The sequence below is a fragment of the Lentinus tigrinus genome, assembly GCF_003813185.1.
Source record: "Lentinus tigrinus ALCF2SS1-7 unplaced genomic scaffold L226scaffold_7, whole genome shotgun sequence".
In the NCBI taxonomy this organism is placed as follows: domain Eukaryota; kingdom Fungi; phylum Basidiomycota; class Agaricomycetes; order Polyporales; family Polyporaceae; genus Lentinus; species Lentinus tigrinus.
Genome location: NW_027137916.1, coordinates 1387389 through 1412282, shown reverse-complemented (window position 1 = coordinate 1412282; position 24894 = coordinate 1387389). Strand labels below are relative to the sequence as shown.

At 56.3% G+C, this 24894-nt stretch overlaps 9 protein-coding genes and 1 non-coding gene across 10 annotated transcripts; 4 read left to right on the top strand and 6 right to left on the bottom strand.

The window, feature by feature from the left end:
* Positions 1-575: 575 nt before the first annotated feature.
* Positions 576-2493, top strand: L226DRAFT_569472 (Bicupin, oxalate decarboxylase/oxidase; the record flags this gene model as incomplete). The annotated part of the gene is made up of 9 exons (XM_067684310.1): positions 576-948; positions 1010-1065; positions 1133-1175; positions 1241-1295; positions 1353-1487; positions 1549-2003; positions 2065-2144; positions 2203-2330; positions 2394-2493. The coding sequence occupies 9 exons, from the start codon at positions 576-578 to the stop codon at positions 2491-2493; spliced, it is 1425 nt and encodes a 474-aa protein (XP_067537857.1).
* Positions 2494-2733: 240 nt separating this feature from the next.
* Positions 2734-2822, top strand: L226DRAFT_t78. Its single transcript has one exon. It is a non-coding gene; the product is annotated as a tRNA-Ala (tRNA).
* A 345-nt stretch (positions 2823-3167) lies between these two features.
* On the bottom strand, positions 3168-3880 carry L226DRAFT_364118 (uncharacterized protein). The gene has a single exon (XM_067674245.1). The coding sequence runs from the start codon at positions 3802-3804 to the stop codon at positions 3262-3264; it is 543 nt and encodes a 180-aa protein (XP_067537856.1). The 5' UTR covers positions 3805-3880; the 3' UTR covers positions 3168-3261.
* A 2245-nt stretch (positions 3881-6125) lies between these two features.
* On the bottom strand, positions 6126-7756 carry L226DRAFT_533282 (NADH:flavin oxidoreductase/NADH oxidase). Its single transcript, XM_067680423.1, has 6 exons — positions 7413-7756; positions 7165-7342; positions 6843-7106; positions 6635-6774; positions 6438-6572; positions 6126-6369 (listed from the first exon to the last, which is right to left on the bottom strand). Exons 1-6 carry the CDS (start codon positions 7689-7691, stop codon positions 6226-6228), a joined length of 1140 nt encoding a protein of 379 aa, XP_067537855.1. The 5' UTR covers positions 7692-7756; the 3' UTR covers positions 6126-6225.
* A 475-nt stretch (positions 7757-8231) lies between these two features.
* L226DRAFT_521863 (NADH:flavin oxidoreductase/NADH oxidase) lies at positions 8232-9663 on the bottom strand (the record flags this gene model as incomplete). Its single annotated transcript, XM_067678725.1, has 6 exons — positions 8232-8357; positions 8431-8565; positions 8627-8766; positions 8827-9090; positions 9169-9328; positions 9391-9663. The coding sequence occupies 6 exons, from the start codon at positions 9661-9663 to the stop codon at positions 8232-8234; spliced, it is 1098 nt and encodes a 365-aa protein (XP_067537854.1).
* Positions 9664-10466: 803 nt separating this feature from the next.
* On the bottom strand, positions 10467-11884 carry L226DRAFT_459969 (NADH:flavin oxidoreductase/NADH oxidase; the record flags this gene model as incomplete). The annotated part of the gene is made up of 6 exons (XM_067675560.1): positions 10467-10583; positions 10650-10784; positions 10840-10979; positions 11037-11300; positions 11362-11536; positions 11597-11884. 6 exons carry the CDS (start codon positions 11882-11884, stop codon positions 10467-10469), a joined length of 1119 nt encoding a protein of 372 aa, XP_067537853.1.
* A 332-nt stretch (positions 11885-12216) lies between these two features.
* L226DRAFT_533277 (uncharacterized protein) lies at positions 12217-14876 on the bottom strand. Its single transcript, XM_067680422.1, has 6 exons — positions 14528-14876; positions 14114-14327; positions 13743-14043; positions 13531-13691; positions 12833-13477; positions 12217-12781 (listed from the first exon to the last, which is right to left on the bottom strand). Exons 1-6 carry the CDS (start codon positions 14683-14685, stop codon positions 12416-12418), a joined length of 1845 nt encoding a protein of 614 aa, XP_067537852.1. The 5' UTR covers positions 14686-14876; the 3' UTR covers positions 12217-12415.
* A 597-nt stretch (positions 14877-15473) lies between these two features.
* L226DRAFT_521861 (uncharacterized protein) lies at positions 15474-16473 on the bottom strand (the record flags this gene model as incomplete). Its single annotated transcript, XM_067678724.1, has 6 exons — positions 15474-15670; positions 15721-15833; positions 16060-16070; positions 16135-16276; positions 16329-16368; positions 16425-16473. 6 exons carry the CDS (start codon positions 16471-16473, stop codon positions 15474-15476), a joined length of 552 nt encoding a protein of 183 aa, XP_067537851.1.
* A 5738-nt stretch (positions 16474-22211) lies between these two features.
* L226DRAFT_533274 (uncharacterized protein) lies at positions 22212-22690 on the top strand. The gene is made up of 3 exons (XM_067680421.1): positions 22212-22315; positions 22364-22492; positions 22546-22690. Exons 1-3 carry the CDS (start codon positions 22286-22288, stop codon positions 22672-22674), a joined length of 288 nt encoding a protein of 95 aa, XP_067537850.1. The 5' UTR covers positions 22212-22285; the 3' UTR covers positions 22675-22690.
* An 848-nt stretch (positions 22691-23538) lies between these two features.
* Positions 23539-24864, top strand: L226DRAFT_552003 (uncharacterized protein). Its single transcript, XM_067682851.1, has 7 exons — positions 23539-23721; positions 23784-23830; positions 23900-23913; positions 23968-24031; positions 24092-24176; positions 24245-24268; positions 24321-24864. The coding sequence occupies exons 1-7, from the start codon at positions 23617-23619 to the stop codon at positions 24810-24812; spliced, it is 831 nt and encodes a 276-aa protein (XP_067537849.1). The 5' UTR covers positions 23539-23616; the 3' UTR covers positions 24813-24864.
* The last annotated feature ends 30 nt before the right edge of the window (positions 24865-24894 follow it).

Genomic DNA, 24894 nt, shown 5'->3' with positions numbered 1-24894 from the left:
ATTGTTCAAGGGCGATCGCATTCTGCACTTACGGCTACACGCGAGCTATCTTTCCTTACCACGCTTTTTGCGTCATCTCTGCACCCGAACGGGTTATCAATCATCGACTTCACGATCATCTTCGAATATGCAGGCAAGCATGTGGGCGTTTGTCGCAAGGGCTACTTCTCCCGTACCTCCCAGACGTTCCGGTGCGTACGTATTCCACACGTAGGCCGGGATCTCACAGCTATTGATTTCACAGCCCGGAGGCGTACAGGCTGATGACCAATGAATTGTACGGTTGGCGTAATGCTACGGTTGCCCGTGCAAGATCCCTTAACGATCTAGCAGTGTTCCAACCCCATATGCACATGCTGCTCCTTGAAGACCGTGAGATGACACATTGGCGGCAAGGTTTAGCAGGATCGCCCGATCCCCCAAGGAGGTACACCAAACCGGTACCGCGCCATGACCGTGCCCTGGGGTACCCGCTGCGCGTATAAAACGAGCAATCATCCGGAGTGTACCCCCTGTGGTCCACCCCTCACTCACCCTCTCTCCGCGGCATCCTTGTACTCCGAGAACGCCCCGCCATGCTTCCTCGGCTATCCCAGTTACTTCTCGCTGCGCTCGCACTCAGCGGCGTAGTCTCCGCCACTCCCTCCGGCGATGAAGAGCTCCGCGCATTCTTCGCCCGCGAGGGTGCAGCTGTGAAGCCATTGAACATGGGCAGGCGGTCTGCTGCGACCACGCCCACACGTCACCTCCGTCCGAGTTTCGAAGACGACGAGGCGATGATGAGGAAGCGCGACATCACGCCTCCCGACGTCGGACAGGTTGCGGACTTTGGGGGCCAAGATCCTGAGCCCATTCGGAATGGTGCCGGCGATACGTTCCTGGCGACCAGCAACCACGAGATCGATGCCCAGAACCCGGACAACGTCGCTGCACCGACCACCGATGCAGGTATGTGCGGCCCAGCGCTCCCCCGGAGTCGAACAGCACTGACGTAGCGAGCTCTTTGCAGGTACTGTGCCGAATTTGAAGTGGAGTATGTCCCTGTCGCATACACGACTGCTTAAAGTTTGTGTTTCTCCGAATTCGTTTATGTCCGGGGTCAAGTGCTAAGCTAGCTCTGCACTTTCCATAGGGAGGATGGGTCCGTGAGCAGACGATCACGGATTTGCCGCCTTGTGAGTGATTGTGTTCACTCCCCCCGGATCGACAAGAGAAGCTGACTGTTGACATGATATGTTAGCTAAGGATCTCGCTGCCGCAGAGTTGCGTCTGTCGCCGTTCGCGTACCGTGAACTGTGAGCATGATTCCCGGCGCTTCTGTAACGCCTGCCAACTGATTCGCTGCTGCACAGGCACTGGCACCGCGTGGCCGAGTGGGGATACATCCTGAACGGAACTGGGCGTATCTCTGCCATAGACGACAGCGGCCGGAGCTACATTTCGGACGTGAAGGGCCCGCTCAACGGGAGCGACCCGGACATCTACTAGTAAGTGTTCCCCGGAGAGGCGCTTCGGGCGGATGCTCACTTGGCGCGCGTGTTTGAACAGCTTCCCCCCGGGCGTACCGCACTCCATTCAGGCACTCGACCAAGGCCTCGAGATCCTGCTTATTTTCTCGGACGGCAACTTCGATGCTTCAGGCACCACGTTCATGCTGTCTGACTGGCTCGCACACACCCCGCTCGAGATCGTGGCCCAGAACTTTGGCGTGAACGTCAGCGAGCTTGGCGGCATCCCGCAAAAGGACCCGTACATCCTGAAGAGCACCGTCCAGCCGCCGTCCTTCGGACACGCGTCTGAGCAGGCGGTGCAAGACCCTCAAGGAAACGTTCCGAGCCCGTTCGTGTTCCACCTCGACCAGCAGGAGAAGAAGAGCGCGCCGGGCGGCTGGGTCAAGATCCAGGACGCCGCCACCAACTTCCCCGTGTCGAAGATGCTTGCGAGCGCCCTTGTGTTCGTCGAGCCTAACGGTCTTCGTGAGCTTCACTGGCACATCAACGATGGTGAGCTCTAAGCCCGATCACACTCGCGCCCTGCGTCACTCGCTGACGCTGAGTCTATCAGAGTGGCTCTACATCATCAGCGGGCACGGTCGTGCTACTGCCTTCGCCGGCGGCAGCAGTGCGCGGACGTTTGACTTCCAGGTAAGTTTGTGTGGCTCCGGGATCGAGGCGCTCAGGCGTTAACGTACTGCGACCACAGCCCGGTGACACTGCGGTGTTCCCGATCTCGTACGGCCACTACATCAAGAACCTCTCGCCTACGGAGCCTCTCATCTTCCTCGAGCTCTTCAAGGCAGAGAAGTTCGTCGACTTCAGTGCGACGCAATGGTGAGCATCATCATGAGCGCATCGTGTCATCTTCTGTGCGACTGATCGTCTCTTCTCTCGCAGGCTGGCGCTCATGCCCAGGCAAGTCGTGGCTGACCTCCTGAACATCTCCGTCGCGACGGTCGAGACGTTCAAGAAGGAGAAGCAGGTCATCATCGCGTGAATGTGGTAGTGGCAAAACTCTGAGGTGCACATAGACTATCTAAACTGTCCTTTAGGAGTTGGGCTTTCACCTTCTCGTGTCCTGTTGTTTTACCTTACTCTTCGGTGTATCCTTATAATCCTGTTGCAGTTGGTTGCAGACCTTCATTATTACTTACCAGACCCTTGTCATGTATTTTGTATACATCTTGAAAAAAAATTTGATTCTATCTTTCACCTGAGTCTATAATTGCTTTAATATGGGCATGTGGTGTAGTTGGTTATCACGCTCGCTTAGCACCTTGGGCGCATATCTGCGAGAGGGGTCCGGTTCAATCCCGGACATGTCCATGTAGTATCTTCATGTACCTGTTTTTGTTCCCCTAATTGTTCCAGGTCTGCGTAATGTTACACCTATTCTCAAACAATGTTATCAGACGAGATATATCCATCGTCTACTGCCGATGGCACTTTGAAGGACATGACCGCCGTCGAAGACAGACAGCACTCACAATAGAGTTGTGCCTTAACAACCCAAGGCTGCGTGATGGAGGGCTCGGTATACAATACGATGTTATACAGTACGTAGGCAAACGTCCGTAGACACGACATGCATCATGATACACGTTAACAGATCGAGCGCATAGCAAGAATGCACTAGACCTGGCTGAGCGGTTCGTATCCGCTCCTGCCCCGCCCACCCAGCCCAAGACCCATGAGGAGCTTGTTCCTGAGCGACTTCCTTCCTGCAGCGTCTGAATGCATATCGTCGCCTTCCTCGCGCTGTCGACTACGCTTCGCCTCCGAGAAGCCCTCGAGGGGCACGTCGTACAGCCGCTCGTATTCGACGCCCAGTTCCTGGCCGGCGGTCCAGAAGTCCTTGCAGTTCCCGATGATCCCCAGATCGAACGGGTTGGGGGCCTTGGCCGCGCGCGCGAGCCCGTCGGCGGCCTTGCCCTTCGTGAACCTGTCGAACCCGAGGAGGTTCATCAGGAACCCGCTGCCGCACCCCGCGCACATGCCGTGAGCATGGCGATGCGTGTGGCCGCCGCCGCCGCTCAGTCCGCCTTCGCTGCCTGACGAGTCCTCCGAGGGCAGTGCGAGGTGTCGGTGGCCCATCTGGCCGTGCAGGCTGGAGCCGCCGCGGCCGCCCATGAAGCCGTACCTGCCGAGGTTGGAGACTTCGAACGTCGTCATCTGGCGCGCGACCTGCCAGAGCTGCGTGGCCAGGAGCACGAGCGTCCATGACAGTTGCAGGGTGGACCATGCGGCGACCGAGAAGAGGAAGGTGTCGTACGCCGTGATGGCGCACAGGTACGACGGCAAGACACATGATGGAGAGATGTTCGCGGGATCGGTCGACACGGGAACGTTTGAGAAGTCTGCGGGGGCCGGGTTAGCGGAATTTCACAGAGCATAAGCGAGACCCGGGGCGTACATTCGAACGTCAGGTAGTCGAACAAGACGATGCCGAGAACCAGGGTCATGACAAAGAGCAGGAATTGCCGGTGATTGTGCATGCCGACTGCAAGAGGCGTGAGCATAGCCAAACGGAAGAAAGATGTCGTCACGTACTGCAGTTCCAAACCCATGGGCAGTGGCTGACGTTGGCCGAGTGAGATAGCGAGCAAATATTCAAATCAATCCCTACTCACTGATCATGCCGTGCAATACACCGATCACAAATCCGGCAATGTTTAGATCGCAGCGGCTTGCGAGCCTGATTTAACTGTTTAGAATATACCTCCCTGCGCATGGGGCTGTGGACGTACCATGCATTGAATGCAAAACGTCTGACCATTCAAACGACCCTGCGAAGCAAGGTCTTCTATGATCTAGGGCCCAGTATGAGCCGATAATTCTGGGAACAAGACAGCTGAACGTACAGTCTTGAGCTCGCCATCATTGGAAGGCTTTGGACATGACCCTGGGTCCAAAGTAATGGAGCGGAAGAAGTTATAGGCACACAGCCCAATCGAGATAGCAAGCGTCAGGTTGGTGAAAGGGTGGGATTGTGTCTCTGTGGGTACTGTCAGATACTGAACGCCTGCGAAGCGGTCGAGACCTACGGTTCATGAGACGGCTGACCCAAGCGTAGGTCACCCATATGATGGAGCCGGTGATGATACCAGCGAAGTATGGACTTTGAGTGACGCTATCGGTATAGTTTGATTTATCAAGCAGGACTCGTGTTACAATCTGCCGTGCGTCAGTCATGATACGCTCAGAAATGTGAATGAGCTTACGTGGTGCATGCCGAAGAATAGCGCCATTGCGAGAATTATTCCAGTGTACCATGGGAGAATCGTGAGGGTCATAAACATCAAGAAGAGGAAGAGGGTCGGCATGCAGAAGATGACAATCTTCGTGTTTCTCTGCGGGGAGTGAGACTAGAGCTACGGCGGAAACGGCGCTCTTACTCACCTCGCTGAGGGGCTTCCGCTTAGGCACACCGTCCTCCGTGAACCCACCCTCCTCCAGCGCACGTTTCCATGCACCCAAGCTCTTCAACTCGACAGCCATATCTCGCGCAGTCCTGCCCTCCCCATCCTTCGCATGCACGTCCGCACCCGCTTCGACGAGCCTCCGGATGCATATCCGGTTGCCTCGGACAACCGCCCAGTGAAGCGGTGTGAGGCCAGTATCATCTTTCGTGTTCGGACTTGCGCCATGCTTGAGCAAGAGTTCGACAGAGAGCGCGTCGCCCTGGTATGCGGCCCACATGAGCGAAGTGTGGCCTTGCGAGTCGCGCGCATCGACGTTGATCGGCTGGTGGAGGAGATACAGCAGAGCCATGACAGAAGATGAGTGTGTGACAAGGTGGAGGGTGTTGTAGCCTTGCGCGTCGGTGATGTTGGGGTCCGCGTTATGCGCGATGAGCAGCTGGATCACGTACAGGTACCCATTGCGCGCCGCCCATTGCATCGGTGTTGCGACCAAGTCACCACCCAGCGCATCGACCTCCGCACCCTGCTCGAGCAGATAGCGACATGCAGCCACCTGTGCGTTGATGGCGGCCCAGTGAAGAGGAGTGATGTTCTGCTCGTCCCGGTCCGTCGCGCTCGCCTTGCCAGACTCTATGAGCGACTGGATCGTCTCAACGTCGCCGCGTTGCGCCGCCACGAAAATGTTCACCTACGCATATATTCAGGTCAATCAACGAGGAACAGACATAATACCAGTTCGCCACAGGCACAATACGCACATCTGGTTCCTGCATGGTTTGTAGCGCCTGGGGGAACGTCATGGAGCTTCCGGTTGCCGACGTCGTGGTCACCGCCGACGCTGAGGGTTCGCCTTTCGAGCTTACGAAGTCGTCCATCGTGGGTCGCGATGGTGGTTGGTGAGAAAGGAGGGGAAAGAGCTCGCCCGCTGCGGGCGGTGAACGTGGTCGTGGTCGTGGTCACTGGTCGGTATTTCGGGCAAGCTTGACGCTCGGCAACGCCGAGGGCTGTGTCGACGCGACGCGCCTCAACAACGACCCCGCGTCCGTCCGACTCGCCGCAAAGGCTTCCGAAGTCAACGCTCATATTCAGTCAATGGCTCCGTCAAGATGAACCTCATCTGCTCTGAAGCCTGACAATCTTTATACCATCGTCATACCACACACGAAGTGCGCGGCATCCTATGGTCTATTCCAAAGATCTGTGTTCTGCACCACGTATGAAGGTACCATACTGTCATGTTCATCGTTATACTCTAAAGTTGCTCATACAGTCACAGTGGTTGATTAGGGGCACTATGAATCTGGCCATTACTGGGCCTCTATGCCTTCAGGCTTCGACTCCTCCGCGAACGGATAGTCAATGTACCCATGCGGGTCTTCTTGGAGATGGTACGTAGCTCTGTTCCAAGGTGTAAGTGGAATGTTCTTCCTCAGGCGCAGCGGAAGGTCCGGCTAAGATAAAAAGGCAGCGACATGTCAGAAGGTCACCATGGAACTCAAAGCGGACCTCCACGACGTACGTTCGAGATGAATCGTCGACCAAAGGCTATAAGCTCCCCGGTCTCGTCTGCACGCTTGATAGCGGATTCTCTGGTGTATCGGCCGGCCGAAATGAACGGACGTGGAAGCCAAAGTTTACGCAAGAAATCGTTGGACTAGGAGCAAGCCACGATTAAGATGCTCATGTGCCGCCTGCGGATTGACGATGTGGACGTACCTCTCCTGTGCGCGCCTCAATATCCCAGCCGCCTGCAAGCCCCGGTTCCACGACATGCAAGTATGCGATGTCTGGGTGCCGCTCGAGCACCTGGGAGACGAGGTAAGTGAAAGTCGGCACAGGGTCTTCCATCCGCATGTCTAGCAATAGACAAGACTGTCAACTCTCGTAATCTTCACTCGGCTCAATCGCGCATATGTACACTCACCTTGAAATGTGCTCCAGGGGCTGACACGGAACGCGGTCTTCTTCGCACCCACTGCTGCAACGACGGCGTCTATGACTTCGAGCGCGAATCGGCACCTATTCTCGATGGAACCGCCATACTCGTCCGTGCGCTTGTTCGACACATCCTGGGTGAACTGGTCGATGAGATACCCATGGGCAGCATGGACCTCGACCCCATCGCAGCCTGCGCCGTGTACGGCATTGCGTGCGGCTTGGGCGAAGGCCTCGACGTACTGCTTGATCTCTGCGTTGTGATGACTAGTGAGTTTCACAGATTACGCCAGAAAGTTCCTCATACTTACCGGGTATTGTCAGCTCACGAGGAACATCCTGTGGCTGCGAGCTGAGTGGGATCGCCGAAGGAGCGACATAGGGATAGTCGGGGTTCTCGGCCTTCAATGCCGCAGGGACAGCAGCACGTCCGAGGGCCCATATCTGCATGTACAGGTACGAACTCTTCTCATGCACGGCGTCGGCGATCTGCACTCGAGATGGGGTCAACACGGTTATAGCTCGGCAGCATTTTGCAGGTAAGAGCATGTAGACCCACGCGTTTCCATGCTGCGATCTGTTCCTCGTTCCAGACCCCAGGCGCGTGTGGGGAGAAGTGCCCTGCGTATGGCGCAATGAAGGTCGCTTCTGTGATGAGGAGGGTCCCCGGAACGGAGGCACGCTGCGCGTAGTATGTCAACCCGAGGTCGGTGTGAACGTGCTTGTTGTTCGCCCGCATGCGGGTGAGCGGCGCGAGGACGACGCGGTGGCCGAGCGTCACATCGCCGACTTTGACGGGCTGAAAGAGGGTCGGCACAGCTTCTGGATGCTCTCCCATATTGGTATTAGTAAGGACCGGAACCCTGTATGACTGGCAGTTGCGTGCTTGGTTGTCTGTAGATGCCGGGGGAGCGTGAACCTACCGGTATCAAGACAGAGGGTGAGCCTTTATACCTTCTCCAGTACGGGCCGGTCCGAGGAAACTGCCAATCACAGCCAGTTGTTGCGGACTTACTAAGGATATGGGGTGATTACAGGGACCGGTCGGGAGTTGTCGTGGGATACAACCCGCATTGAGGGCGTCGAAAGCCTTACACTGGCCGCCGTGAGACCTCCTCAAGACACCATCAATGCAACATCTGCCGCGGCTGCTCGATGTTTATATATTGAGCGTGATACAAAGCAGGGAGCATAGTCCCCAAGTAGGTTGGCATAGCCTGGCTAGAGTGAATTCTTTGAGGATACAATGTAGCTAGCGGCTAATCGCAGACTAGGAGACTGAATGTCATTGTGGAAAGTGTACTAGACAGGTTGGAAATGGGGTAGACAAGTACAAGTTAACAGTATCAGGGTAGAAGATAACGTGCAGGTGGCAGCCTCACAACTTCGAACTCTCTGCGAAAGGATAATCGTTGTATCCATGCGGGTCTTCCGGGACGAAGTATACAGCTCTGTTCCAGGGGGTAAGTGGAATATTCTTCCGCAAGCGCAGAGGAAGGTCCGGCTATGATGAATATGGAGTCAGTTCAGAAAGTGACCAAGCTCCAGAGCAGACCATTTTGACCGTGACGACATACGTTCGCAATGAATCTCCGTCCAAAGGCGATCATTTCTCCCGTTTCATCGGCACGCTTGATGGCAGACTCCCTCGTGTATCGTCCAGCAGACATCAGTGGTCGTGGGAGCCAGAGTTTACGTAGAAAGTCGTTAGACTGAAGGTGATCAAGTCAAACCTCATATATGCAGGTCATGAGCTGAAACTACGGAGCGTACCTCGCCCGAACGAATTTTGATATCGCCCGCACCTGCGACACCCGGCTCAATGACACTCAAGTACGCTAAGTCCGGATGACGCTCGAGGGCCTTCGAAACAAGGTAAGTGAACGTCGGGATGGGATCTTCCATCCGCATATCTATGGGTTTCTCTCAGCATCCTCCAGAAGAGGAGTCAAAGTAAGCATGCTAGCACCGACCTTGGAATGTACTCCAAGGACTGACACGGAACGCGGTCTTTTTCGCTCCAACTGCCGCCACCACAGCATCGATAACCTCGAGGGCGAACCGACACCGGTTCTCTATCGACCCGCCGTATTCGTCTGTGCGCTTGTTCGAGAGGTCCTGTGTGAACTGGTCGATAAGGTACCCATGCGCAGCGTGAATCTCGACCCCGTCGCAGCCGGCCCCGTGCACGGCATTGCGTGCGGCTTGCGCATATGCCTGGACGTATTGCTTGATCTCTGCAGCCCAGAACTAGCATAAGTGTCTCAACGATATTCACAGACATTTTGCATGCTTGCCGGAGATGGTGAGCGCACGGGGCACGTCCTGCGGTCTTTCACTGAGCGGGACGTCCGAAGCCGAGACATATTCATATCCGATGTCTTCGGCCTTGAGACTCGCTGGGAGAGCTGCACGCCCAAGGGCCCACAGCTGTATGTAGAGGAAAGAACCCTTATCGTGCACGGCATCCGCGACCTAGTATATGCATCATTGGCTGAGGAAGACAGGAAACTCGGGGTCCGGAGAGTGCAACTCACCCGTTTCCAGGCAGCGGTCTGCTCCTCGGTATAGATACCAGGTACATGTGGGGAATAACCCCCAGCGAATGACGCAATGTAGGTCGCTTCAGAGACGAGGAGTGTACCAGGGACAGAGCCACGCTGCGCGTAGTGTGTAACGCCGAGATCGGTGTGAACATGCTTGTTGTTGGCGCGAATGCGGGTGAGCGGGGCAAGGACTACGCGATGTCCGAGTTTCACATCACCGACTTGGAGGGGTTGGAATAGCACAGAGTCCTGGACGTCGCTCATCTTGCCGTGTGTGAGGTTGCTCTGTGTCACGCGACGGAATTCTGTCGTGGTGGGAGACGTTGGCTGCTCACCGTAGTCTTGCAGCGCTTTATAGGTATTTCCAGCGTACGGACCGGGGCCGGATTTCTGCGGGAAGACATATCAGTAAGGCCATGTTCGTAAGGCAATCAACCGGAGGTTGTCATGGGATAATGATCAGTCCTGCAATGCATGCGGAACCTTTTGTCTGCGTGGGATCAGCATGGACTGACCATCTTATACCGGCACGGGACATCGCCGGCATGGACTCTAGAGCATCTTCGACTTGCGTGGGCTTTGGTACTAGGCAGGAGGCGGCATGTCTTTCCACAAAGATAGCAAAGCCCGTTTGCAATATGCACAGGGCTATGCTCATAGCTAGACGGCGTCCTCCTTGTCTCCGCTATTGCTCGATGTCGGAGTCTTTCGTCTGCTACTCGGAGTATATCATAGCCCACACTCGACGGCAGCAGCGTGATCTCTCCACTGCTTGGATTTTCGACCCAAATACCCGTCCATGCCCGCAAATTTAATGAAGCCACACCATGAGACGCTCGCCTACTCGACGATCGAGCTCTGTGGGTTATGTGAAGAGGATACGGCTCGAGGGAAGAATGACTGCTACGTGCCTCCTGGACCAATGACGGCAGACAGCCGTCCCCGAGCAAAGTGAGCGTCAGCCTGCATTACAGCCAGCGTCGCTGAACAGAGCCTTAATAGGTCCAGGGTACGAAGGGCGCGGGTGGAACCACCTACGCCGTGACCCATCCGATCTACATGATGAGTCACACAACTGCAGCAGGATAATCAATGTAGCCGTGCGGGTCTTCTGGGGTGTAAAACACATCGCGATCCCAGGGGGTCAACGGAGTGTCCTTCATGAGTCGGAGAGGGAGATCGGGCTACGAAATGGACATGATAGTAAGCATCATATGCTCCGTAAACTGCCAGTGCCAATCCTCACTCACATTGCTGATGAACGCACGCCCAAACGCGATTAGCTGACCTGTCTCTTCCGCGACTTTCAGGGCTTTCACTCGTGTATAGCCCCCAGCATTGACGAGAGGCCGAGGCAGCCAGATGTTGCGGATGAACTCGTTTGTCTGTCAAAAATGCCGTCAGCATGGGCTACCAAGGGGAGATGTGCCGGGGATTTACCTCTCCCGCCGCAGGGATCGTGTCCGTGGCTCCAGAGACACCGATCTCGACAAGGTGCAGGTAGGCAAGCTTGGGATGGTCCTCCGCCAATCGAGTGACCAGATGGGTGAAGGTTGGAATCGGATCAGGCATCCGCATATCTGTACATTTTAAGTTCAGCACAAATGAACTCCGAGCGACTGGGCACGTCCTCTCACCTTGGAAGGTACTCCACGGGCTGATTCTAATAGCGGTCTTCTGCTCCCCGATCGCCTGGCTGACCGCATCTACCACTTCCAACGCAAACCTACAGCGGTTTTCAATCGACCCGCCGTACTCGTCTGTGCGCCTGTTAGACATCTCCTGTGTGAACTGGTCGATAAGGTATCCATGCGCAGCATGAATCTCTACACCGTCAAAGCCTGCCCCGACCACAGCATTGTGCGCTGCTTGGGCGAATGCTGCAACATACTCCTTGACCTCTGCCGATCATCAATCAGACTCCAGATTCAACAGTACAAATCATACCAGCTTCAGACATACCGTCCGTTGTCAGAGGTCGCAGAATTTCCTCCTTCCCAGAGAGTGGGATATCCGACGCCGAGACGTACGCGAAGTTGGGGTCCTGCTGCCGTATGTACTCCAAACGCGCAGCGCGTCCCAATCCCCAGAGCTGCATGAATATATACGAGCCCTTCTCATGGACGGCATCTGCAATCTGCCAATTGACGACTAAGATGAGAACACAAGGACCACACTTCATAGACGAGACCTATACCTTCTTCCAAGCAGCAATCTGCTCCTCGTTCCACACGCCTGGAGCGTTCGCAGACCTGCCTTCTGCGGCGCGCGAGACGTATGTCGCCTCGGATATGAGGAGAGACCCCGGGACAGATGCCCGCTGGGCGTAGTATTCCACCCCCATATCGGTGTGAACACCGCGTTTGTCCGCGCGGCATCTTGTCAGTGGTGCGAACACCACTCGATGGCCAAGAGCGATCTCCCCGACCCGTATAGGCTGAAAGAGGGCAGCCGTGGTAGCTGAATGGTCTGATAGGTCGCCCATTGTCGTGGAGAGTTTAGCTGGGGTAGGTCAATTGGGTGGTGGTCGGGAGGATCTTGCGTCGTTATCTGAGTTTCTGCAAGGACCTCACTGACCGTGGGTGCAAGTATACATATTGTCCCACTGAGGCGCCTGGTCCGACTCGTAGTCAGCACGTCTATCAATAGTTCAGCGAGGGAGAGGTAGCGTACCTCCCATATTCCCGGTCTCGCGATCCTGAGACGAAAACAATGTCTCGTACTGGATAGGTTGACGACGAAAGCGTCTGGAATTCCAGAAGACCGAGTTGGCGTAGACATACCTGTTGCTGGTTTGGATCGTGCCCTCGATTCGGCAGGGGTTAATTTCGGGTTTCCTTACGAAACGATGTCATGCGAACAATGGATAATGATACAACGAGATCGCAACGAGAGCCATATACGCCCATCTACGATCCAAGCCTGCAGGATATATATCACGATAACAGAAGGAGAAAACAGGACGAAGTCAGCATCGGAAGCGAAAAAGACTCACACACAGAGGAAATGAAGGTCGTCACGTCTGCTGCAGGCCCGGCGTCTCATAGTCCATCGGCAGGTCCTTCCGTTCCATCCACGCCGCATCCTCGCTCCCGAAGTCTACGCCCTTTGCGCAGTCGAGCCGTCTCCGCGCCGGCAGCTCCTTGAGCTCCACCTTCTCGCACCCGCTGCCCCTCACGACCACGTAGTGCTCGCCATGCCAACCGACGAAGTCAATGGCGGGCAATGCGCGCGCAATACTCCGTGCGTTCGACGTCCACTGCTCGGTTTGCAACTGGTACTCCTTGTCGGAAAGGAGGTTGGGCTGGGGTCGTCTCCGGTTGCTATCGAGATGCAGCATCGTGATAGCGGGGAATATTATGAAGGCGGATGCGTACTCGTGCTACGATGTTGTGTCAGGTGACGAACACGCGAATGACGTGGAAGTACATACGATAGGCTTGTCAGACACGGCGCACTCCAGATGGAGCGCTTGCATTTCCCGAGGTACGGCCTTGAGCAGCGCCCCCAGATTACTCTCGTTCAGGTTCGCGATGCGCACCCTGAGCACCCGCAGGCCCGCGAGGTCCGGCAGCACCCCATGTACTAAATCCCACGGGCAGCTGCCGAGGTCGAGCCTGCGCAGCTTCGGTCGCTGGCGCAGGAATTGCGCCACGGACTGGAACAGTGCGAGCTCGTCGTCGTGCCCGACCATCACGAAGCGGAACTCCTCCAGGTGAGGCAGGAACGTGTGCACGCCGTCGATGACGTGATCGCTCCCGAACACGACGCTCGCCGAGCACGGCTCTTCGAACGTGCCGTGGAGTGTGAGGCTCTCGAGCCGGTGCGCGTGCGCGATGCGTGCCAGCACGACATGCGAGATCCTCGTGTCGACGAGCTCGAGGTGTGTTAGGTTCCGAATCGTCGCGGACTGGAAGGCGTGATCCCAAGAGTGGTTCCGTTGGAGGTACGCACCGAGCGTAAGGTGCCGGAGTGTCCCTTGGTTCTGGTCGAGAACTGTCCGGACCTCGCCCATGTCTGCGAAGCCGTCATCGTCTTCAGCGCGGAGGATGAACCTGCGTAGACCGCTGAACGCAGACTGGTGTGGAAGACTCAGCACATGGAACTTTGAGCTGCGCAGTCCAGACGTACCACGCCGACAGCATCGAAGTGCCATCCGATCAGTCCGAGTGTATGCAGGTGCGGGTGCGCCTGGAGCACGGCTTGCACCATGTCGGCACGGAACTCTGGATATCCAATCCATTCGAACTCTCGCAACGCGCCGAACGCCGGCAATGCAGACTTAAACATCCCTGACAGCAACGGATGAGCATGATCCGGGAGAAGCTATGCCGAACACTTACGGCACATGAGGTCAAACATGTCGTTCTCTTCGTACGCCCAGTGCAATCGGAGCGCCTTGATACGACTTGCAAACACTGGGTCTACCTTGACCCTGTCAAAGATGTCGAGGCCACGATTGAGGTCTTGGTCCTCGCCAAAGTAAAGGTCGATTGTGTGGAAGATGAGTCGGACGGCGATGTCCCTGTGGAATGCCGACACGAAGAGCCAGGATCGTAGATGATACCTGGGGATGAAGCGGGCGATGCGCTCCCATATTTCGGGTGGGGCTCGTTGTGAAGCAGGTTCGTCAACGAAATGGATCTATGCGCGGCGTGTGTAAAGGTGTCGTTCATGGAGGAAGACTGCACCGACAAGGAGAGGGGATACGTACCATATTGCTTTTCCTGAGGTACCCCTGCAGCTCCCGGTTGGACGGGTCAAGCTTCGCCACGGCCTGGAAGTCCTGCTGCGCTTTCGCGAGGAGTCTCTCGCCTGCGGTTTTGCGAGCATTCCCTCTTGCAAGCAGCGCTCTCGCGATGTCCTTCTTCTCGAGCCCAGGGGTTCGAAGGTAGACATCCAAGTAATTTTCGACTTCTTCGCCGTACCTGCGGAAAGACGTCAGCAACGAGCGCACCGACGTCCGCTATCCTCCTTCCATCCCTTCTCCTTCGTTGGCAGCATGGTGGCCCCTACTGCCGCGCCCCTCAGCCTACGCCTACGCCGCTAGCTCGTCACGAACGATAACACCTATGCCTCGCTCCTTCCTTCCCGCCATCCGCAGCCACTAAAAAAGCCGAATACTCACCTCCCGCTCTCAATCAACGCCAGCGAGGTCTCCAATAGGAAGCCAGCCTTGCGAACTTGCGTGAGGCTCTCAACCGCGCCAAACACGGTCTGGGTGAGCTCGTCCTGGGGTTGACTTGGTCCTGCCATGGCGTTGGCGTTGGTGTTGCGTGGGGGCATGGTGAGAACTCATGAAGAACGTAGCTTGCCGCCGCCGTCGTTTGTCCCGGGGCCAGGGGATCGGTTAAGAAAGGGGATGAGGGTGCGAAGTTCCCGCGAAACGGGCTCGAGAGATCCCAAACTCGCGTGCACCCACGACCCGGCAGAACGGTTCCCGTTCCCCGCGCTCTTGCTGCGCTTGCAGCTGTCCGCGCTCAGCGGGTCAAGTTCGCGCGGAGGAGATTGGTCGGAAGAACGCCAAGCGTAGGGACAGTAACGGGGACTTGAGTGCTGAATGATTGTGCGTGTACGCGTAACATAGCGTGTTATGCGCTGCATCAACGTGCAGGTCGGATCGACCGTCAATGGAGTCAATCAATGAAGACTTTTGGTTGGCCCGGAAAGCGCCAAGCGTAGAAACAAACAACAACGGGGGTTCGATAAGGGCACAATACGACAACATGCAACTACGAGTACATCGTGGGGGGCACATGGTGCGAGCTATGGAGACATGCTACAACCCTACACGACGACAGAACCAAGACGAGAAAGAACTAGCTACCTTGTACGCCAAGATAAAGACGCAACAAGAGACACAACCCTGAGATATAACCCTGGAGATGTGAACGAAGATCCACAACAGTTCACCAGTTCAAAAGGAGGGGACAGGTTAAAGAGCGTGACCATGCGCATTGATGCGAGGTTTCCGGAGTTCATTGTTCGGGAGGGAGGAGGGCTGCACAAGGGAGGCGGGGATGGCTGGCACCGAGCAATAGCCATTACTCTTCAAGGATGGCCGGTCATCCTGCTTAGAGGAGGAGAGCAGAGAGAGAGGCAACGCCGCAGGCGGCGATCACACCAAATACTCCCTGGCTGGTCGAGAGAGACATGGCGCCGTTGTGACTGGCACCACCAGTCGCACTCGCAGTGCTGGACGAGGAGCTCGGCGACGTGGCGGTACTGCTCGCAGCTGAGCTAGACAGGCTCACAGTGGGAGCAAGAGCAGCTTCACAGAAGATTAGACAGTCGCTGACGGTATCGGCGGGATGCACTCACTGCCAGGGGGCTTCACAGTGAAGTTGGGGCTCGAGGCGAAAACCTGGGTGATGTTCGAGGTGTTCACGAACTGGACCTGGTAGCCATCACCTGGACGGAGGGTGACGTTGGTACTGTGGAAGGAGAAAACGAACAGGTCAGCGACCGAGATGTGGTGATAGTCTCGAGGGCGAACAGGACAAGAATAGCACAGAACCCAGCACGGTGGACGCGATGTCACGTTCATCGAGCGTTCATGGACCTCGACCCATCAGCAAGGTTCCCCTAAGGGTGCAATTGCACCACCTTACTGCTGCAGGAACGAAGGCACCAGCTCCGGTCGAAAAGCTGAACACTCACACAGTGAAGGTCTAAAGTGCGTAACCAGGGTCAGCTTCACGCACTTCATTCGAAGGGCAATACGATATAGCGCACCTGCTCCGACACGTTTACGAACGAAGCAATCGAGAAGATGCCATTGAGAGTCGCGTTGTTGCCGTTAACAACGTTGATGTTGATTGGGCTGGGGTCGCCCTGGCTAAACGACCAAGTGATAGTGTTGGTCGCATTCTGAACCCTACAAGCGACTCGTCAGTTACCCTTACACACGCGCAATCGAAAGTACACACCAGTACGCGTTCTCGTTGGGACCAACGATGTTGATTGCGTCTACAACCCAATTCAACATCCCACGCGGCGTCAGCGCTTCCCGCGGGAGAACTTACTGGCGACGGCAATCGGGAGCGCGAGGGCGGCGAGCTTGAAGAGACGCATCTTGAACAACGAGCAAAGAGCGGTGCGCCTGGGGAGGCTTGTGGCAGCGAGCGGGATGATGGGGGTAAAAGGTCAAGAACCTTGAGGACACCGCGTCGCGTCGCGAGCTTTTTACTTGTTCTCACCTCAATATTGCTTCTGTTCCCACGCACCGATCCCATCAAAACGGGATTTGCCGTCCAGAAGTACAAGGCCCATGACGTCTTCGAATGTTCTCTTCCTCCCAGACTCTGACATACTGTACATGCGCATTCGATGGCATTCCAACATGTTCGCAATTTGTGGTACAGTATGCTCTGTGCAGCACGAGCAAACAAGTCTTCTGACATATCAATATTAATCGAGGGAGTCTCCAGCTTGGGTATGGCAAGTACTTCATGCAACATGCAAAAGATCCGACAGTTCGCATCCGAACATTGGTTCCGGTCTTCCAGCCATCTGACCGGATGCTCGACTTCTGGCGAGCATCGACGCCCGGCGCTGTCTCGGCGGAGGTGCGGCGTGGTGATCACAGAGCTTCAGGAACTGCATAAGCCAAATGAAGCGTAAGAGAGCGCAAGGTTGCCTGCAGGAATGTTTGCCGCCACCGGAGCTGTCGTGCACGTATGCCTTCCATGGTATCCCAACCGCGGCGACTCAGTCTTGGCGCAACTAAGCACAAGATATTCCCGGGGTAGCGAAGCAAGCACCGTTCTCCCGAGCGGCGTACGGAGCTCCTGTGTCACGGGTGACAGCGACCAATACGACACTGCACCCTTCGTGGCTTGCGGGTGTCCTTACTCCGACGTAACGACTAGGCAGCTCTCTCTCCTCTCGCCTTGGACCTTCTTGAGTTGTCAATTTGACTCGCGGTTACCGGAGGTGATATGTCACAGGCAATGCTGGTTGTTGACAGGTTTTCCTGCTTCATCACCCAATATACTCCGGAAGTATATAGAATGCCGCGTCGACAAACTGTGATCTGAAGCCCGTCTCCTGACCCTACGGCAACAGTATGGTTACAGTATGGCTTTGTCCCATTGCCATTCTCGGGGCGCGACTGCCAATGTGCACGTGATCGTGTCTCCTTTCTCACGCTTTCCCGAGCTTTTCCGGCAGCTCCATAAGCGGTGTTGCTCTCGCGCATTCCACAACGTCCGAGGTCTGCAAGCACAGGCTGCGTAACCACATCCGCAATGACTCAGGATGGACGCGCGTCGGTCGACACGTCGTTTCCTCTGCTGACCAAGCCTTGCTGCGGTAGACTATATAGCTTGCCACAGAGGTTTCGCCCAGCCAGAAGAGTATCTTCATCTTCTATCACCATTCGCCTCGCAGATCCTTCACCATGCTGATCCTCACACCACTCAACTCTCAGTCCTACATCTACTCTCAGGATGCGTATTCGGATGCCGGATACTACAATTCTGCGGCTTGGCGGGATGCGCAGGAGTACACTCGTGTACAAGCTATCCAACGCCAGCGCCAGGCCGAAGCCTATCGTCGTCAACAAGCTCAGGGTGTATACCGCGCGTCCTTCCCCTGTGTATATTCTCGGCAGCACTCTCGTCGTCAGTGCCTCCCTTATCGTCCATCTACATACTACCCCGTGGAGGACCTAGTCGTCGCCGCTGCTCGGCGTGAGGAGGAGCGTCGCCAGAACCTCCTCGCTCGTCAACGCGAGGCTCAGCGACAACGTACACTCGCGCTCGCAGAGGCTGCAGCACGTCAAGAGGCTGAGCGCCGTGCTCGCGCCCTTCAGGCACAGCGGATGCAAGAGCAGCAGCTTCGCGAAGCTCAACGCCGCGCTCGGGCCCGAGAAGCCCAACGAACACAGGAGCGTGAGGCGTTCCTCGCATTCGTCGGATTAGTGACCCAAGTTGCTGCGGAGGTTGAGTCGCAACAGGTACGCCCCATATGCTCTTGTACTCGCAACAGATCCATGCTCACCAGCGCCTCTGTACCTCAGCACGGTCCTGTCCGTTCACACAACGTCCCTGTCTCTTCCCCAGAGTCTGCCCCCGCCCCTGTGGATCGCAAAGGGAAGGGAAAGGCTGCCGAGGTACCTACTCAAGTCACCTCGGTGCCCGTTTCCGTTCCGGCTCAGCCTGTGCAACAGGTTCCGACCATGAAGGAGGAGCTCGAGGCACGTATCCGCAATGAGACCGACCCCGACATCCAGGAGTCTCTCGTGCTACTTTACTCCGACCTCTTCGACTCACCCCAGTCTACCGACTCTCAGCCTGTCGCTGGTCCTTCCGAATCGAAGGAAACCCACTTCCACGTTCCGATCGAGGAGTCTGCTCCGTCCACGTCTTCTCGCTTGGCAGAGGAGACCCAGCCCACGACTGACGGCGCTCACCTCCACCGTACTCCGGCACTCCCGCCCTCCGTCGCGACCAAGCTGCTCCAGTTCTACCGCGCCCGTCGCGCACGCAAGCTCTCCCTCGGTGAGATCAAGGAGGTCGAGGCTGCGCTCCGCAAGCTCGAGGAGACCTTTGAGTTCCCCGAGCACCTCGACTTCGTCAACCCGGTCCCTTCGGATGCTGCCAGTATCGAGTCCGCCGACTCAAACGAGCCGGGCCAGCTCGCGTACACGTCCAACAACACTCCCGTGCACGCGTACGAGAACGCGCTCAATGCCTTGCTCATTCGTCTCGACGCTGTGGAGAGCAACGGCGACCTCGAGGTGCGGGGTCGGCGCAAGGAGATCGTGAAGGAGGTTGAGCGCGCTCTTGAGCACATCGAGCGCCGGATCGAAGAGAGCCGGGAGAGGGAGCGCGAGCGTAGCCGAGAGCGGCGTGCTAGCTCTGCGTCGTCGCTTGAGGCCGAGCCTGCTGTCCCTGCCGTTGAGGAGGAGACCAAGGCCGAGGATACCCTTGCTGTCGCCGCCGAGGAAGTCAAGGTTGAGGATACCCTTGCTGCAGAGCTTACCCCAGTCCTTGACGCTACGTCTGCCGTCGAGGATACGCCCACCATTCCCGCTACCGACGAGGATGTCCTTCTTGACGTGGCCGACTCCGCTATAGATGTGGCTGAACCTGCACCTTCTACAGTCGAAGTCGAGGCGACGCCCGCATCTGACGCTTCCGCGTCTGAAGCTCCTCTTGAACCGTGTGCCTCGGACGCGGATGCCTCATCGTCTCCTGTACCAGCAGACGGCGAGGCGCCGGCTATCGCCAATGAAGTGACACCTGCATCGGACGCCATCTCCCCACCTGAGGAGACTGACGCTGTAGCTGCCGCTCCACCAGAGGCAGAGACAGCACCTTTGGTTGAGCCCACACCCAGATCCGTTGAAGTCGGGGAGGAAGCCGCAGCGACTACCCCACAGGAGCTTGAAGACGCTCAAAACTCGACGGAAGTGCCATCCGTTGCCTCTTCTTCCGAGTACATCTTGCCCCCGATCTCCATCTCATCGGCGACTGCAGATGTTCAGCCTCCCGAAGCGATCTCTCGCATCGCATCCACTGCCTCCGAAGCTACGGACATCTCTGACGCCACGTTCGTAACCGCTGATACCGAAGTCCCTCCTACCTCTACGTCGCACAACGCAGTGGCTCCTAGCATCCAGGCTCCGGAGGCGATCTCCCGCGTCGCATCCTCTGCCACCGACACCTCCGACGCTACGTTCGCGACTGCCGACACCGAGCTTCCTCCTCCCTCCGCCACGGACGATGCGGCGACGTTCGTCTCTGTCGAAGCGACCCCTTCGCCGTCCGTCCCCGAAGGCAGCCCCCAACCGATGACCCGCGCCGAGTCGTTCACGTCGTCGTCTGCAGGGGAGGACACGTTCCTGCTCTCCTCGAACCCTCTTGCTGACAAGCCTAAGAGGCGTCCGAGCAACGCGTCGGACGAGTTGGAGATCATCAGCAAGGAGGAGTTGGAGGCGGCGAGGAACGATAGCGATTGGTCCGACCTCGAGTCTGACTCTGACGCATAGACGTTCGGTTGTTTATACTCTTTTTCACTTGGATCTACTATCCTGCATGACATGATACTGTAGCAATATAATCTTGGACCTTTGGCTTGTTCACTGTATGCTTCCATGGGTGTCACAATGGATATGTGTTCTACCTGCATATTTCACGTCGTTTGGAGGAGACTCGAGAGAGATACGACTTGACGAGACGGTCGGCGAAAGCCGGGAAGCAGTGGCTGTGATCAGGAGTAAGTTGATTGAGTTGACGATCATCTTGAACCTCAATCGCCCGCATGACTCCATCTTCCGCTCTACAAAGCGTTGTCCTACTGATGCAAGTGTCTGAGATCCGGGAGAAGGTTGCATGACTAGGCGTCACATCCGGCCACTCGGGCCCGACAGGAAGCTGTGGGAAGCTGTTTCGACGGCCTGCCGAAGACGGTTCCTCTCCTCTACTTCCTGGGTCCTGATGTCGATCTGTACCGGCATGTGCACACCTTGTCTTGGTTGCTATCCTGAAATCCTCAGCCTTCTATCCATCAGCTAGCCCAAAGATGGCGTCCGCCACTCAGTACTTCCTATCCGAAACGTCCCGAACCAGCCTTCAACGTTCTCAACTCTTGAATGATAGGGCACAGAAGCATCTATTTCGGACCGAAGAGACGCTGTCTGGCAAGGTTTGACCTTGGTGACCACGTCGCTTATGATTTTATGTACCGAATCACCCGGCACTTCCTGAGCACCGGCGGGCATACAACATACAACAGGCCGTGGCTGCTGCACACATGAGACGCAGGGTCTGAGTCCCTGGCGGCGCCCTTGTCCGGGCTTGAGTCTCGGCTCTCAGCATCTGTCTGAGTCCTGTCTTCCTTTCACTTGACGCTTCGAGGGTAGCGCCTTGGAGCAGAAGCGCCATCTGCGGTTATGAGCTAGTTGTCATTGGCAGGTGAGATGCAGGTCCTACAGTGGAAATTGATACTTTGCTGACCAAATAAATGAGACAGAAGTCCTGGCGAGCCGCAAATTGGAAGCCAGAATTGGATCGTTCGGGTCTAAAACACCTCCCTGTATATCCTCACGGCCCCCAAATCCCGCTTCTTTCTGTGGTCGCCGATACGCGACTACAGGTACGAAAATCACAAGTGCGTCTGGCAGGTATAGTTTCTCCGCCTACGTGACAACACATACGCTCGGGGTACAGCATGACCCGATCACTGCGGAAGAGCGTTTCAGCGATGGTTTATCGAACGTCGGAAGCGGTGATGCTCACTTCCCATATGGATGTCAAACAAGACGTGCGACAGTGGACCCTGCCTCAGCATGAACCATCTGTCCGCGTCTCGCTCGTGAGTCCTTTACTCTTTGCCGTGCTGTTGCCCCACTGATTGTAATTTCATTTCTGGTAGAGACATCTAGTGCCGTATATAAGAAGTCCGTGCAGGTCAACACCTAGCCCGGTCCAATACTTGTGGTGCGTGTGGCAACTCCCGGAACATCCTGATAGACTTCATCAATCCACTAATTCCGGGTCATACAGCAGCCATGGCGGTCGTCCAGTTGTCCACAGACGACAACGCTTTCAGTTCTATATACCCACCGACTCACCTGCAAGGCCCCGCTCTTGGATCGGATGATGTACGCCTTCAAAATGGTGTCTCCACCGCTCTGGTCGTGGTGAGCACATCTGTCCTGCGTACACACCCATCGTTGCTCAAGTACGACTCTGGGATCCCGGTGAAGCAGGAGATCATGCAAACTCCGTATGCTAATGGTTCAAGGAAAAGACTAGGCCCGACGGTAGATCTGCCGCCAGTTGCGCAGTATGGCACGGCCTACCGGCTGGATAGGGCGATAGTGGGCTCCTTTGTGGGAACCATCGACCACGATGACCTGGCGTTCCCGGAGATAACGATGGCTCAGAAGATGTCCATCAGGTTCCAGGTTCGTAATCTCCATGTCTACCATGCGGTGACTGACCTCGGAGATTAGTTTGTTGGCCACACGCCGTACAGCAGGCAAGCCAGCGTGCTCCGCAGCACGAAGGGCAATGGCCGGGTCGAACAGCCCACAAAGGGTTTCTTGGCGACTCTTGCCGCCCGGGAGCTCGAGCGTTTTATGGTGAGCGTCACGATAGTGTCGCGGCCCTTGCATGCATGACTGAAGGCGTTTAGGAGAGCGAGAATGCACGAGACCCTTCCTGCTTCCCGTACCGGCTGGATCAGCTGGTCTTGCTCGACATTCGTTTGGTGTCGGACGGCAGCCTGCAACCGTCTGTGGGGGTGTTCCTCCCAAGAACGTAGATGAGTTCACCGGCCCAGAGCTGAGAGCTGCAAACGAGACGCAAACGAGACGCAAAGCCGGAAATTTGGGACTCGGTCTCTGTCGTGCGATCGCCTCCTGGTGGCTTGTGTGCAGTGATTGGCTATTGCGGGGCTGACTCGAGTCACCTTGGGGCGACGCATCGTGCTCGGTCGGCGTAGGCTCCGCTTTGGGGTTACGTCACTGTTACCATTTAAGTTTGGTCGTTCCTAATTCCTGTTGAAGTTACTCCATTGTTCAGTACAACGCAATGACAGATGCCACTGTTTGGCCAACCCGAGATAGACGGAATATAAGCACTACCCCGGTACCTACTATACACTTGAAAACACTGTCGACATTTGGTTGGCAGCCACGACCGTCCGGCCATTGAGCATCCGGTGCGGGTCCAGTCTTCCCGCCGTAATGGCGTCAGAGCTATGAGTTTGGAGCCTCTCTGGAGCGGAGCGTATGGAAACGGCGTTCTCACTTCATACACGAGACCCTGGACAACTGACGGAAGAGCGTGGTAGATGGTTCGCCAAATCATTTCGTCGCTCGTGGAGCTGATGGTTAGTGGCACTGAGCGCTCTGATCTATGCTCGTCCAAATATTTGCAGTCGGCAACTCGTAGTAGGAGCTCACAAAAGTACACACCTCGTCACGCGTGCAACATGAGACATCACGCTTGGTGTACGGCCTCTCCGAAATGCCCACAAACGGCGTAAATGAACGAAGAAGCGTCGCGCTTTCCAGATGCATGGACATGCCACGCAGCCATAATGAAGTCCGATGACGCCAAAGAACTCTCCTTGGGCGTCTCACATGCCATCTTCGGTTTCACCGCACCTCCAGCTAGTCCTTGTGGCAAACTCCCATGATCCGATCGGAGGTACCTCAGCGAGCATATTGAACGCCATAACCACCCCCAACCGCCCTCCAGAATGAGCCCGATCAATCTGGAGGATTACTTGGTACCCGGTACATCCTCCACTTACTACATTCCTGAGTTCGTGACAGAAGACGAGGAGGAGTATCTCATCCGAAAGGCATGCACTGACATCCACTCTGTTCCCGAGAAAGCCGCTGAACTCTGCGTGGTATGGGATAGATTGAAGAGGCGCCCCAGCCATGGTGGAAACGCCTCAACAACCGCAGGTCAGTGGCACATATTCATCATCAAGTTGGCTGTCAATGTGAGCGGCGGGCTGATCACATTCCGGCCAGGCTTCAGATATGGGGCGAGTAGCCAAAACTATCATGACCTCAAGGGCGCGTGCTAAAAATTGCTTCAGGCGGCGATCTCACCAAAAAGCAGACGCTGATTCCGCAGGACATGCCCGCCTTCGTGAACCAGTAGTGAGTCTGAGCGGCCGCACTCTCCTTCCTCTCGGTTCGCCGTGCTTACGCACCTCGTAGTCCTGATGTCATAGGACGTATTCGAGACCTCGGCGTGTTCAAAGGTTCTGCACATGGCGAGCCAAACCATGTCATCATGAATGAGGTGTGGCTTGTTCCTTTGCGCCTCTGCACTGTCAGCTGACCTTGTGTGCTTACCTCCCACGTCGTCAGTATGCACCCGGACAAGGCATCATGGCATGTCATCTTTCTCTTCCATTGATAGCGGCCGAGGACTGAGAAGTCGCAGCCTCATGAGGACGGACCTGCATACCATCCTGTGGTTGCCACTCTATCCCTCGGCACCCACACCATCTTCCACTACTACCAGTACAAGCAGGACGATCCGTCTAATCCAAGTCCACAGGCCCCTCCCCCTTCCTCACAAGGAGCTCCTGCCGGCATGATGGGAGCACCCTCCGAGACAGGGCGGCCAATCGACCCGACACCGATCCTAACGCTCCTCCTCGAACCTCGCAGCCTGGTCATCACCACCTCATCGTTGTACGAGTCACACTTGCACGGAATCGACGAGGTCATGGAGGATAGCTTCGCCCCAGGCAGCCGCTCCCCAGGCGAGAAGATCGCCAACGTCAACCTGTTGCGGGGCAAGGCAGAGAAGGACGCAGTGCTCAACGGCGGGTTCCTCGAACGCGGGCTGAGGTACAGCCTGACGTGCAGAGACGTCGAGAAAGTGACCGTGGCGGGCGGGGCCCTGTTCCGGAAGCTCAGGGGGCAATGAAGTTCGCCAACAGTAGTTGTGTTGTACAACATCAAATATCGTGTAGATCTACGGATACATCTACGCAGCTTGCTCCTCATGC

Excerpts from the sequence above, each read along its gene's own strand:
- L226DRAFT_533274 (XM_067680421.1), top strand. The coding sequence starts at position 22,286 with ATGGCTCAGAAGATGTCCATCAGGTTCCAG. Across the intron at positions 22,316-22,363 it reads AGATGTCCATCAGGTTCCAG|TTTGTTGGCCACACGCCGTA; the intron begins GTTCGTAATCTC and ends CTCGGAGATTAG. Across the intron at positions 22,493-22,545 it reads GGGAGCTCGAGCGTTTTATG|GAGAGCGAGAATGCACGAGA; the intron begins GTGAGCGTCACG and ends GAAGGCGTTTAG.
- L226DRAFT_364118 (XM_067674245.1), bottom strand. The coding sequence starts at position 3,804 with ATGTGTCTTGCCGTCGTACCTGTGCGCCATCACGGCGTACGACACCTT.
- L226DRAFT_533282 (XM_067680423.1), bottom strand. The coding sequence starts at position 7,691 with ATGGGAGAGCATCCAGAAGCTGTGCCGACCCTCTTTCAGCCCGTCAAA. Across the intron at positions 6,573-6,634 it reads TTGAGGCGCGCACAGGAGAG|TCCAACGATTTCTTGCGTAA; the intron begins GTACGTCCACAT and ends GCTTGCTCCTAG. Across the intron at positions 6,370-6,437 it reads GTCGACGATTCATCTCGAAC|CCGGACCTTCCGCTGCGCCT; the intron begins GTACGTCGTGGA and ends TTTTTATCTTAG.
- L226DRAFT_552003 (XM_067682851.1), top strand. The coding sequence starts at position 23,617 with ATGAGCCCGATCAATCTGGAGGATTACTTGGTACCCGGTACATCCTCC. Across the intron at positions 23,722-23,783 it reads AGGAGTATCTCATCCGAAAG|ATTGAAGAGGCGCCCCAGCC; the intron begins GCATGCACTGAC and ends GGTATGGGATAG. Across the intron at positions 24,269-24,320 it reads CACCCGGACAAGGCATCATG|CCTCATGAGGACGGACCTGC; the intron begins GCATGTCATCTT and ends GAGAAGTCGCAG.
- L226DRAFT_533277 (XM_067680422.1), bottom strand. The coding sequence starts at position 14,685 with ATGCCCCCACGCAACACCAACGCCAACGCCATGGCAGGACCAAGTCAA. Across the intron at positions 13,478-13,530 it reads ACTTCGATGCTGTCGGCGTG|TCTGCGTTCAGCGGTCTACG; the intron begins GTACGTCTGGAC and ends CTTCCACACCAG. Across the intron at positions 12,782-12,832 it reads CCGTGTCTGACAAGCCTATC|CACGAGTACGCATCCGCCTT; the intron begins GTATGTACTTCC and ends ACAACATCGTAG.